The 13,601-nt window shown below is 32.9% G+C and overlaps 1 protein-coding gene across 2 annotated transcripts in view; it reads right to left on the bottom strand.

Annotated features, from left to right (window-relative positions):
• Positions 1-4,473: 4,473 nt before the first annotated feature.
• LOC118042774 (protein ACCELERATED CELL DEATH 6) overlaps positions 4,474-13,601 on the bottom strand; it is a 28,203-nt gene continuing 19,075 nt past the window's right edge. Inside the window, exons 1-5 of one of the 2 annotated variants that reach the window (XM_073403932.1) lie at positions 7,008-7,741; positions 6,350-6,903; positions 6,184-6,243; positions 5,425-5,505; positions 4,474-5,264 (exon numbers count right to left, since the gene is read on the bottom strand). In XM_073403932.1, coding sequence (XP_073260033.1) covers positions 4,575-5,264; positions 5,425-5,505; positions 6,184-6,243; positions 6,350-6,903; positions 7,008-7,653 — 2,031 coding nt within the window. In that variant the 5' untranslated portion in view covers positions 7,654-7,741 and the 3' untranslated portion in view covers positions 4,474-4,574. Of the gene's footprint in view, positions 5,265-5,424; positions 5,506-6,183; positions 6,244-6,349; positions 6,904-7,007; positions 7,742-13,601 lie in introns of those variants that run through there. The other variant, XM_073403931.1, reaches the window with a different exon arrangement.

The following is a 13,601-nucleotide window of genomic DNA, read 5'->3' as shown; positions in this document are numbered from 1 at the left end:
TCTCACTATCTCACTTGATTATATTTTGAAAGCCTTTTGAGATAAAAGATGATGAGGTTTTTTTTAATTTTTGTGGAAGGTCCATCTAATTTTTTAATATAAAAAATCTTATTTCTTATCTTTATTTTTCAACGTAAAGTATATTAATAAAAAGATAAATCTTAAATTTTGTTTCTTATATTCTTAAATATAATAATGTTAATTGTATTATTTGAACCTTTTAATTAGAGTGAAGTTTAAATTTTCATCACTTTCTTACGAGGTTTTTTTTTCAGTGGATAATCTGAAAAAATCTAAGTAAGAGAAGCTAGATTTGTTTCAGGGGGTAAATTTATGCATGGATATACAAAGGAGACCAACTTCCTCAATGCATAAGAAATAAAGGTATCAAAAAAGTGAAGTGAGGCTCACTTTCCTTCACCACCATATACCATGCGTTTACCTTTTCAATAATTAGAAGAAAACGACTTGTATGGAGAGAGCTTTCTGAATTTCTTATATTGAAATTCTATAGATGTCCTTACATTTTGTTTATAGTTTTTTTTATGGCTTGCTTCAATTACAAGAATTTAAAATTTTAAAGTTAGATATTAAATTTGATGTTAACGATCTAAACTTCAGACATTAATTATCCATATAATTTTAAACTTGTAGTTCTAGGCTTAAAATGATGTTTCTGAAATATAAATTTAAAAGTTAGTGATCTTTTTATATGCATAAAGAAAATTAAAACTTTTAGAATAGTCACATTACCTGAATATTTTGAATACAAAAGATAATTTAACAACTTAGAATCAAAGAATTTACATTTATTGGATGATTCTTCAACTTTGGCTATCAAGGTTGTGCAAGAAGATCATCTAGATGTTGCTAAAGATTTAACAATTAGATTTACAAAGAATATTTGCAGCATTACTGATGATATCTTCACCATAAATCAACTAAAAAATCACATCAAGAAGGTCATCATAGACCAAATAGAAATTTCAGTTTAACCTTTATATTCTTATACAAAGCCATACACACAAATGATTGGCATGTTAAGGATGCCTTTAAGCTATCAACCACTAAAGTTTCAATAATTAAATAGCAAAAAGAATCCAAGGCAACATGTGGCTCACTTTATACAGACTTGTAACAATACTAGAATTGATGGTGATCTCATGGTAAAACAATTCATTAATTCCTTAAAATGCAATGCATGCATAAAATGCAATACAATTCATTGACTTGGAGTCTTTTTTAACTTATAGTTGGGAGCAATCGAAACATATGTTTCTACAACACTCATCATATGGTTAGCATGATTGAACTTATCAATGCATATTAATAAATAGAGGAGCATGTAATTAACTACATTCATCAATGGAAAAATCTTAGCCTCAATTGTAAAGATCAACTCATCAAAAGTTCTACTCTAGATATATGCATTGAATGGATGCATTAGGGGTTGTGCTACATTATATAAAGCATTAAAAACCAAAATCTTTTAAAGAATTAGCTACCAAAACACACAACATAAGACTTAATATTGCTACAGCTGGAACCTTATCATTACCTATGTAAGAGCCTAAAAAAAATAAGTTTGAAAGTCATAGATTTGAAAAGAGCACTTCAAAGGTTCAGGGAAAACAATCTTTGGTAATTAACTTCGTTGTCATAAATGCACCTACTAGAGGTAAAAGGAATGATTATGCAACACTAAATGCTTTTCAAAAGGGTGAAAGAAAAAGTCATCCTTTAAAGAGTGACAAGAAAAAAAGTATCAATTCCCCAACTTGAATATATCAAGGACACAATATGATTTGCAAAGTAAATTTCATTAAGCTGTCAAAGTTGAAATGTCATAAAAAAGAAAATAAACATCATTGAGATCACCTACGCACTAAGCCCAAGTATATATGGGTATGCAAGTTGTTAGATCCAACACATTGAATTCACCTACATATTGAGCCCGAACAGATGTGGATCTATCAAGCTGTCGAACCCAATATTCTAGGGTTCAACAACATGTTGAACCCAAGTACATATAAGATCTAGCAAGCTATCAAACTCAATGATATTAGTTTAGCTTAAGCCAAAAAAAATATGGGTCTAGCAAGTTGGTAGACCTAAACTCCTTGGGTTTAACTATCTACTAGGCTCAAGCATATATATAAGTCTGACAAGCTAAGGTCATCAATATTTTAGACTTAATTATGTGCTAAGTCCAAAAAAAAAATTGTGTTGGGCAAGCTTCCAAATACAACATCATTGGGATCAACTACGTGTTAAGATCAAGTACATATAGTTCTGGTCAAACTACCAAAACCTAATGCGACCTTAGGTTCAATCACAGTGTTGAGCCTAAACAAACATAGATTTAGTGAGCTATCAGACCCAATATCCATGGGTTTAACTATATGCTACGATTAATTACATATGGGTTTGGTAAATTATCATACCCAACGTCTTTAGGTTCAATTGTATGTTAAGCTTAAACGGATGAGGGTTTGGCAAGCTGCAAGACCCATTGCTAGTGGATTTAACATCATGTCAAGCCTAAGTAGGTATGGGTTTAAAGATCATTATAAGTCTCATGTTGGGCTATAAGGCTTTCTTTGTTTAGTCTTACGATTTTTAACATGAAAAGTTAATGTTAAGAATATTCATCTCTTTACACTCCTAAATATATAAAAGTCTTCTAAGGACCTATTATATTTTCATCAGTATTAAATATTATGTAAGAAATATTGATCCCTCATTAATGATGTGTAAGGGATATTTATTCATTATCCAAACACTCAAAAACCTTTTTTCTAAATATATTGGATTTTTTAACATCATCAATTGATGAACAAGAAATCGATTTTTTTTGCCGAGAGAAAAGTAGAGAGGAAGGAAAGGATTAAAAAACAACAAAAGAATCAGCTTGCAAATCATGCACCGTATGATAAAAGTTGATGCTTTGCCAAGCCATGTTCACCTAGCAGCCGCATCCTTGCCTGTAATAGAAACCCTATCCACTCAATTAATTAAATTTATAATTATACTAAATTTTTTAAAGTACTAATATAAACTATATCACTTGATTTTCTTAGTTTGTTCTCAAAAAAAGGCTCAACTGAAAATTTATTAACGTAATTTAAATATTTTATTATTATAAAATTTTAAAGCAGCTTAAATGATATGATCATTATTTATATCTTTTTATCTCTATTTTTTAACTTTTTTTATTTGATTAAAATATGGATTATTTAATATGAATAAGGAAGGAAATGGTTAGATTAAAAGAGTTACACTGAGTTGTGATTAGAATATAACAAGAAAATCTGCAAAATTAATAATTAGAAATCTTGATAATGAACAACGGTTTGGGGACAAACTAGATCAGAAAGGTGGACAATATGGTTGAAATATCACAAGGAGCCTGGTTTGATAAGCACCAAAGACAAATCCAGAGTTGTGTTTTATTCTCAAGTAGCAGGATCGAGTTGATAATTAAGGTGATTGAGAATGTTTATGGCGAGCCACAAATGATACGAGTTCTCACTTATATGAAGATTTTACAAGGGATGAAGTGAAAGAAGTCTTAGATTAGATGGAACCGATACAAGTTCCAGAACCAAATGATATCCTAGCTTTAATATTGTTGCCCTTCGTCCATAAATGAAACAATTTAGTTCAAACAACAGAATTTTTTCTGTGTTGTTTCGTTATTAAAAAAATTTATCAATAAAAAATATTTTGTGATAAATAAAAAACACTTTTATGTAAATTTAACTTAATTATCATAAAAGTAATTTTTTTTTATTTTGAATGAAAAATACTTTCTAGAAGTTAACAATAGTAAAAAAAAAAAACAATTCTTTTTTTTTAAAAAAATAGAGAGTTGTTTAAGTGTATGGTAATTTTTTTTTGTTAAAATATATTAAAATAATATATAATTTTTTATTTTTTAAAAATTATTTTTAACATCAAAATATTAAAAATAATTTAAAAATATAAAAAAAATTAATTTTAATAAAAATCTTAATTTTTATAACATACTGTTTTATAACGCAATTCTAAAATGGAATACCTATAGACAACAACAAAAAAACTTATCATCAAATGACAACGTGGGACACAATCTGCATTATATATTGTGTTCTCTTTCCGTTGAATGGAGGGTGGTGTTGGCTGTATTTGTTAGAACAAAACATTTTTTTAAAAGCTCGTCCTTTTACCTTGAAAAAATCCTGCAGCGGGACGGATGGATGTTTGTTGATTTTATCAACAGCAATAAACATTTTGTTGATTTGTTAGAACAATGATTTTGGGACGGTACTGTTCCGACCAACCAAGCTGTTGATATCTTTAATTAACATTCATATCTTAATTTGATTATTTGATTTATTTATTTTTTACTCAATCCAACAACAACAACAGGAGTCTAGTAAATGCACGCTTAAAATATATATATATAAAAAGAAGTAAAAGTGCACATACATTCAATTGGAAACTCAAGAGTTATTACAAAGTTCAAATTATTACCACAATCGCTAGCCAGACACAAGATGTGATCGATCCCAAAATCCCGACCTCTGATCTTACTAAAGATTGTGCTTTCTCTTGTGATCAGAGAGCTTTCTCTTGAGATCAGAGAGTTTATTAGGCAGCCACCAGCAACTGTAGATAAACAATAAAAATAAGTAGTAGCAGCTATAATGCAAGAGCACTTGTAGAAGAACCGGGTCGCCAAATAGCAGGAAAATCGAAGGAAAAACAAAGGCCACCCCTGTAATGATGATTGTTAACAACCAACGATGGGATCCTATTAATGCTATTCTCAGAGAAAAAAGCATTGCCCCGAACATCATGAAAATAGCCAAACCAACCATGATACTTGAGAGCCCAACTGCAGAGATTTGAAATGTGGGAGTAATAAAGCTTGGCAAAAGAAGGAGTAGAGCTGCCAGCAGAGAGGAAGATAAAGCCCCCACATCGAGAAACAAATAACCATACAGAAGATTCTCGTAAGTGCTGTAATGGGAGGCAGTATAAGTAGTGCTGTTAGATTCATGACGACGATCACTTGAGTTATTGTTATCCCTTAATTGTGGCAATTGTATAACACCCGCAAAGGTTACTCCAGCAACAAGCACTGCCACCACTAGAAGATTCCCTATCATGCTCTTTGTTTCCTCTTTTGCTTTTGACATGGGTAGTCCAGTAACATGGAAAAACTTCTTTCGGGATTTCTTAGGGCGGGCATTGACGAGTAAGATCGATAATGTCATCACCTGCATATATAGCACGGGGGAAAAAACTTAATTGTTTAATGAGTTCTTGGCACTTCCTCAATGGTTTAGAATTTTTTAATATAATGGTTTACGAGTTAAATCAATTGTTTTGTTAAAAGATTAGGGATGGCAAGGAAAAAAGAAGAAGCAATATTAATACCACGTGAAAATACTCAACCCTTATTTCGTGCTTTGGTGATGCCTCTTTTGTATCCATCTTATTTGAATCAACTTCTTTGTCCTGTCAAAAAATAATAATAATATTATATGTTAAAATGCAGTGCTCTCTCTGGGTGCCATGGCTAGACAAACAATCTAAGCAAATGAAACTGGTTCTTGTTTGAAAAAAGTCATTTGACATTAAATGGTTTTGATTAAAATAATATATATATTGAAGATTTTTATTTCATGTTGCGAGATACTTTTAATTTTTTTATTTAATTACATGACAATAAAAATTAATTTTCTTAAATAATTTAAATTCTATTATTGAAAAAAAAAAGGTATCTATATTTTTTTTAAAAAACCATTTTCCTTATTAATACGTTCCATTTTTTTTACTAATGTTTTTATAAAATTGTTTTGTTTTTTTTTTTAATAACAACCTATCATAATCTTATAAATAAGTTTTAATTTAAAAAATAAAATAATAATGGATTGATGATTTTCTTGAAGAAAAAAAATTTAGCAATGTTTTCATTGCATAAAAACTAAAAGTAATTAAAATTAAATATGGGCAAAAAATTTCATGATTTTATTGCAATAAAGATAAAAAAAAATTAGCAATGTTTTTTTTTTTTTGCAAAAGCTCTTTTTTTTTATTATTAATCCATCCTCTCTTTTTGTTATGGTAGTATTTTATATAAAAAAAAATATTGTTTCTATAATAAAAAACTAATCATAATCTTAACGTAAAGACCTTGATCTCGTGCGCAGGGGTACTGTTCTTTGAATCAATCGGCTTTCGTTCCTCGGCAGGCTGGCAACAAAGAGGAAGCCCAGATACCAAAATATTAAATCAGTAATACTCCCAAAATATGAAGACTTTTGTAGCTCGATAAATGATGATCAAATTAGTAGCATACCATTTCATTTGTTTTTATGTATTTCTCTTCAAATCTTTTGGAAGTATCTTCAGCCCACTCATATGGTGTCCAATTTTCATTGTTAACAATGAAATGTTGAACGCGATTGTCACGCACAAGAAGAAATGTAGCCGTGCATCGGCCATAACGTGCTGCCAAATGCAAAGGTGTATTTCCATCCTCATCTGTCGCATTTAGCAGCGGTGCGACGAGCTTCTGGTCCTGGTTGAGTATGTACCTAACCACACTGCCATTTCCATATTTGGCCGCTACATGAAGAATGTTGTGCCCTTTCTTATTGAGGAATTCTTTTGGATATGGGAATATATCAAGAAATTCCTTCACTACATCAACAGAGTGCCTTTTGCATGCTACATGGATAGGATAGTTGCCTTCAAGGTTTGTTTCATAAGCACCATCGTGAAACTTCTTTAATAGGAATCGAACTCCTTCGAGAAAACCTATGGATGATGCATAATGCAGTGAATTTCCCAACTCTTTTTCAGGGAGACGTAATAGCTCTGGCTTGTCCTTTCCAATTTTCTCCAAAATATCTGAAAATCAAAAGAAAATGTTTCAAATGAATATGAAGATGATAGGTTTGCAACAACTGTCTGTATGTAAATCATTTTCTACTGAGTATAGACATTGTGATCACCTCTGTTACGTTGCTCGATGGCAGCATGAACAGGTGACCTTCCTTTTGGTAGGGCATCGCCATCTTCACTTCTTATAGGGAACGAAGCTCCCAAATTCAAGAGATCATCAAGTATCCCGTTGTTATTGCCATTCTCAACAGCCAGATATAAAGGAGACTTGCCATTATTGTTGCTGTAATAGGCCACTTCTGGATCTCTGGAAACTAGGAAAATGGCAACTTCTTTGTTATCGGTGATCACTGCATCATGCAAAGGAGTGTTTCCCTTTGTATTTGTCTTCCTCATCAAGTTCGGATTCGATTCCACAAGAGATTTAATTGCATGACTGGCCTTTCCTTCTCTGGCAGCAAGATGAAGGATTGTGTCCTTCTGGCTGTTTTGGATGGTGATTAGAGAAGGAAACGTTTCAGCCAGATAAGATGTAATATTGTCACTTACATAGCTTACAGCTACGTGAAGTAATGTATTCCCGCAGGGTGTCACTAGCTTCTCTGGTAAACGTTGCTCGACACGGCTTTTAAAGGCCGCAGTATTGTCCTGCCTCACACACTCATGCAACTGACTATCTATCATTGCATTTGCCATGTGATCTCTCGGAATCGAGTTTTCATCAATGTTTATTGCTTCGTAGCCTACGCTAGACATGGCAAAAGAAAATATAGTGTTTGTTGAATCAGCTATACATATCAGACAGCTGGACTTCTAATTTAAATAGACCAGACTGCATGTCAATGGAATCTGAAATAATGTGAATCTTACTTTTTTTATATTTGCAAGGATATATACTTTGATTACTCAATTAATTACTTCACCCATTCGTTCGGGAATCCAGGACATAGCAAGAACAAGAGAGCAGTCTTGCCTATGGTTAAAGCAGCATCTAGAAAAGGAAAAGGAAAAGGAAAAGAGGAAAATATGACCGCTAACTCAAAAAAAGATTGTCCCTGGGGAAATTCTTGACTTGAAGTTATAACTCATATACACTGTGGTGCAGAGGGGAGAATTCATATTTTAATAACAATTTTTATTAGTTTTCTAGGACATCTAGAAATTATTTTGCAACCTGAAACATCTACGTATCACACAACAAGACCTCTAATTCAAATAGAACTTACTCTGGTTTTATATGCATGGATAGTTTGATTGCTCAAATACTTCACCCATTTGTTATGAAATCCAGGACATAGCAAGACATAGGGAGACCAGTCTTGGCTATGGTTAAAGCAGCATCTAGAAAAGGAAAAGGAAAAGGAAAAGAGGAAAATATCTCCCCTAGCTTAAAAAAAGGAAAATTCTTAACTTGAATTTATAACTCATATACAGAGTGCAGTTGGGAGAATCCATGGTTTCATGAACATGATACACGATGGCATGAGATTCTATGTGAAATAAACATTCAATTCAAAAGGAAAATTCTTAACTTGAATTTATAACTCATATACAGAGTGCAGTTGGGAAAATCCATGGTTTAATGAATATGATACACGATTGTCGATACACGATGTCGGGCGACGGCTTCACTTTTTATTTATTTAACAAATGTTTTTTTTTATTGGGGGAAATGAAGATTTTATTGGAGTCGCCATCTAGTAATATGAGGAAACTAGAAATCCCAAATTATACACTGGTCCCAGAGATTCGGGTATTGGGTTAGTTATGATTAAAGGAAGGTAGACATCACCCTTAAATCATTCTTTCAAAAGAAAGGTTACCCTTACTTGTGTGTTTTTATATTTGATTTAAATGCTATTACCTTTTGAGCTTATTTGCAATTTGTTTCTTTTAAAGATGGTTAAAGTGAGTCCCTAAAAATAGAAGACACTTTAAAAATGATATCAATCCTTAAAAATAGAAGACTCGTCTAAAATATCGATGGTTAACCCTAAAAAGAAGATTTACGTATGAGTTACCAAAAGGAAATAATGGACATAATCCATATTTGGTATAAATACCCTTGACATCGGTCCTTTTCTGTAAAAGGAGACGTGTCGAAAAACAACATTCGTAGGAGATGCGTCAAAAAAATGGATGACATCAGTTCCTAAAAATAGGTGACTCGTCTAAAATATTGATGTTTAACCCTAAAAAGGAGAAGTACGTCTGAGTTACCACAAAAATTATGGAAATAATCCATATTTGGTATTTAAACTTTTGACATCGGTCATTTTCTGTAAAAAGAGACTTGTCGACAAACAATATTCGTTTATAAAACAAAAATTATTCTGATATCGTTGAGAAATAGGTATAACCATATTCGAGAATTGGGCTTTGGACCCACGAACAATAACATTATAAGATGGGTGTTGGACCCGTGTCATTATTCCTTTTATACTTGTTTTTTGGTTTTTTTTGTTTTACAACATCAAGAAAATTTACAAATACATGTGTATAAAAATAAAATAAAAACTGTTAGGAATCTCAAAAACTTAGCTGAGTGCCACTGTATATTTAAAAGACTGAAATACCCTTGAATTTCTTGAAAATTACAAAAATACCCCTGGTGGTGCATGTGGCTCACGCGCAGTTACAGTTTGGAGCGGCGAAAATTTTCCGGCAAGATTTTCCAACCAACGAATGGTTGATTCTAGTGGATCTGAGGGAGAGGATTATGATGAAGGAGGTTTCGATGGCCGTTAATGGCTAACGAGGTAGAATCGTCGTTTTGAAGCTTCGGGTGGCCAACGAAATCGTGGTCGTTTCCGGCTAGATGAGGCGGCAAAAACGTTGAAAACAACTGGGGTTTTGCTTTATAGCAGGGTAGAAACCTTTCTGTGGTGGTTTGGTAGCTTCACACGGTCGAAAATGGGAAATCGGATGAGAGAGAGAGAGAATCGCTAGCAAGAGGAGAGAGAGGCTCTGAGATTGTGCTACGGTGTGAACACGAGCACAGTGTACCTATACAGCTAAAGGTTGTGAGTCGTTTGATCGCGGATGTACCGATCCTTCGGCTGTGATTGGCTTGATCTGCAAATTGATCTGACGATCCGGATGAGCTGATATTTGATCTGGTGGGGTACGGTGCACCGAAAGCTCGGTACACAACAGGATCAAAGGGCAGATTATTTCAAAGGCTAAGATGGATTTGGGTTTTAATCTAGTGTGGTAAGCCCTATTGTATCCTATTAATTCAAAGGTCCAGAACTAACACTATTAGATCTAACAGTTAGGATATTTTTAGTATTTTTCAAATTATTTTAAAAAAAAACAATATCTTACTCGCCATGAAGAAAAACTAAAAAAAATTCAAAATAATAATACCTACTTTTCTTTCTTTCTTTTCTCCTTTCCCTTTCTCCTCCGGTGTTGTGGTTATTTATAGCCAATAAGCTGGGACAACATATTTATTTCAAAGGAAAAAAATGGCATCCCCGCAACTAACCCACCTACTATAATAAATTACTGTATTATTAATTTTGTTTTATTATATATATAATAATAAATATTTATATGGGTAAAACTAAAAAACTTAAATCAGTATTATAAAAAAGCTTGTTTCAACCGCTAAAAAAATATTTTAATTACCAAAAATTGTATTGGAACACAAAAAAAAACATTTGATGGGTATCAACCCGGTGAATCGGGTTTTGACCGAAATTATTGATTTTGACCCGAAACCTCATTTTTTACCCTGGTCAACATGGTTTGATCCGTATTGATCCAGTGGACTCAGTTTTGATAAAAAATGATGGTTTTGACCGAAAATGACGGTTTTGACCCGAAACGTCATGAAAACTTATTTTTTACCCTGGTCGACATGGTTTGATCCGTATTGACCCGATGGACTCGGTTTTGATTAAAAATGATGGTTTTGACTCGAAACATCATGAAAACTCATTTTTTACCCTGGTCGACATGGTTTGACCCGTATTGACCCAGTGAAATCGGTTTTTATGGAAAGATGCGGTTAACTTGAGAAAATATATTTTTTAATTTTAAACTTTTTTTTCTTAATTTTTTTGGATTTTTTATGAATAATAATAGAAATAAAATAACATTCAAGAAAATCTTAGTGAATCAAAAATTGGGTTATAATAGTTGTCCCCTCTTTACAATGCTTATAGTGCAAAGACATTGGAAAATTCATTTTCTTTTGACTTTAATAGTAAGTTTTGTAAACAAAAACGATGGAGGTGTTGAAAAATACACAAATTGTTCAATTGGTCAATTCTTGTGGGCGACCTGGCCAAGTGAAAAACATGAAAGTGTTTTCAATATTGATTTTTGTGAAATACATGAAAGTGATTTAAGCATTGGTCTAATTTTCCAGGTGACCAACCTGTTTGTGAAATACATGAAAGTGATTTCAACATTGATTTTTTGTGAAATACATGAAAGTGATTTTAGCAATGGTTTTGTGAAATACATGAAAGTGATTTCAGCATTGGTCTTATTTTCCAGGTGACCAACCTGTTTGTGAAATACATGAAAGTGATTTCAACATTGATTTTTTTATGAAATACATGAAAGTGATTTCAGCATTGGTCTTATTTTCCAGGTGACCAGCTTGTTTGTGAAATACATGAAAGTGATTTCAACATTGATTTTTGTGAAATTCATGAAAGTGATTTCAGCATTGGTCTTATTTTCCAGGTGACCAGCCTGTTTGTGAAATACATGAAAGTGATTTCAACATTGATTTTTGTGAAATTCATGAAAGTGATTTCAACATCAGTTTCAGGGTTAATGAAAACTTTTAAAGGAAGTCATACTTGCATGGTTGAGATCTGATTTGTAAATCGATCTCAAAGATGATGTAAGCTTCTCAAGAAAATCTTATATGTACGGCTGAGATCCGATTTACAAATCGATCTCAAAGATGATGAAAGCTTCTCAAGAAAGTCTTATATGTACAGCTAAGATTTGAGCTTCTATTCAAAATGATGGCCGGAGCAAATTCCCTATAAATCACGCAATATTTGGCAAAAGACATCATCAACTTCTCCCATTTTCAATACTTTCAAAGTTCTTAACTTTTGAAGTTTTAACCATGTCTTCTTTTTCTTTCAATGCTAATTCAAACCTTGTTCTTGCGGTAGAGCCTGTAGTTTGGCTTACTACCTTTAAAGTGAATGGTCGCCCAGTTACAATAGAGGATACTATAATGGACAATGAAGATCTTGATATAGCTGTGGTTAGAGACATGACCCTTCGTCGTGATGAAATAATGCTGGCAACCAGGACCGATATTGAAGCAGTGAATTAGTCACTTGCTCTTAGTATCAGAGCTACTTCGTCTTTGGTGAACCTTGCGAAGCGTCTTCATGCCACAAGACTTAAGTTGAATACTTAAATTCTTGATCTCCATCATCAGATTGAGAATTTAAGGAATAGACTCCGTGATGAGAGACGTCACAAAAACGACTTGGAGAGGAGAAACCAAGAGCTCAACGCGCGTGTTGACTTTTGGAGGGACTATGTTAACACACGACACCTCAAGTTCGAGGAAGAGATGGAGCGCATGCATAAGCAATTTGAGGAATTTTGAGTAATGATTGATCATCAAGATGAAAATATCCCTAATCATCCCCGTAGTGTTTAACATTTGTACTTGTAAACCCTTTTTCATGAATAAAAATTCATCTTTCTTGTCTACATTCATGAATTTTGCTTTTGTGGAATTGCTATAGTTGATGTGATTTAGAAGAACTTCATTTGATCTAAATCTCGTTGGATCCCGTTAGGAATTTTGTTTCGTGAAATATCTGCAAAACAAATATGCAATGCTCGTGAAGTTACATGATATGCAATGCATCTAACCTGTTTTTGAAATATAGATCCCCGTTCATCTTGTTTGAGGATCTTAACTTTTAGTGAGCTCTTTTGATTCACGTGTCCTTCAAATCTACTCAAGCCGACCTATGTTGTTCATTTTTCTAAGATAAGCTTTGTTTAAGTTTCCCAACAGTCACTGCACTTTTCTCTATTGGTAACTTCACTGAGAGAATTAGCTTCTCTCTGGCCCGACATTGCTCTATAGGCAACATTCCCATTATTGAAGATTCTTTAACCAATTCATATGGTCAATATATTAGGATTATCTCGCTTCACCTGGGATTTCATAGACATTTCTCTTACTGAAGATGTATCGGTTATCTTGTTGTCTAACTGATCATATTGTGAGAGTCAACAATCTCCTTTCATAAATATTGCAAATCATACTATTTCAGTCCTCATGCTGGAAGAAGTCCACAGTTTTATCATGTGTATTTTCCACAAGGGAAGCAAATTTCTTTGTGCCATTAAGGATCTAGTAATTGCTTCTCTACCCCCTGGGAGAATTGACTGCCTCATTTCATTTTCTCCTTTGCTCTTATTGTCATTAGAATCTCTGATTTTCTAACAGTGCCTTGTAGTGTCATATATTCATTTTTTTTACAAAGAAAACCTTTTTTTCAAAAGATCTGTTTTGTTCTCGAAAATTGAAACTCTCAATGTCTGTTTATAACAATGTTCAGGCAATTCTGGGGCTTTATGTCAAATCTCTTAGTAAAAGTAATCTAAGATGAAGGTAAGTGATGAGATGACCTTCTGCTTTGGTTTTCAAAGTGTTCAAGCGATTGCTTGAATGTATTTTGAGAGAAAAGAAACAATTT

The sequence above is a fragment of the Populus alba genome, chromosome 13 (genome assembly GCF_005239225.2).
Source record: "Populus alba chromosome 13, ASM523922v2, whole genome shotgun sequence".
Taxonomy (NCBI): domain Eukaryota; kingdom Viridiplantae; phylum Streptophyta; class Magnoliopsida; order Malpighiales; family Salicaceae; genus Populus; species Populus alba.
The sequence above is the reverse complement of the archived record's forward strand: the minus strand, read 5'-3'. Positions and strand labels throughout refer to the sequence as shown.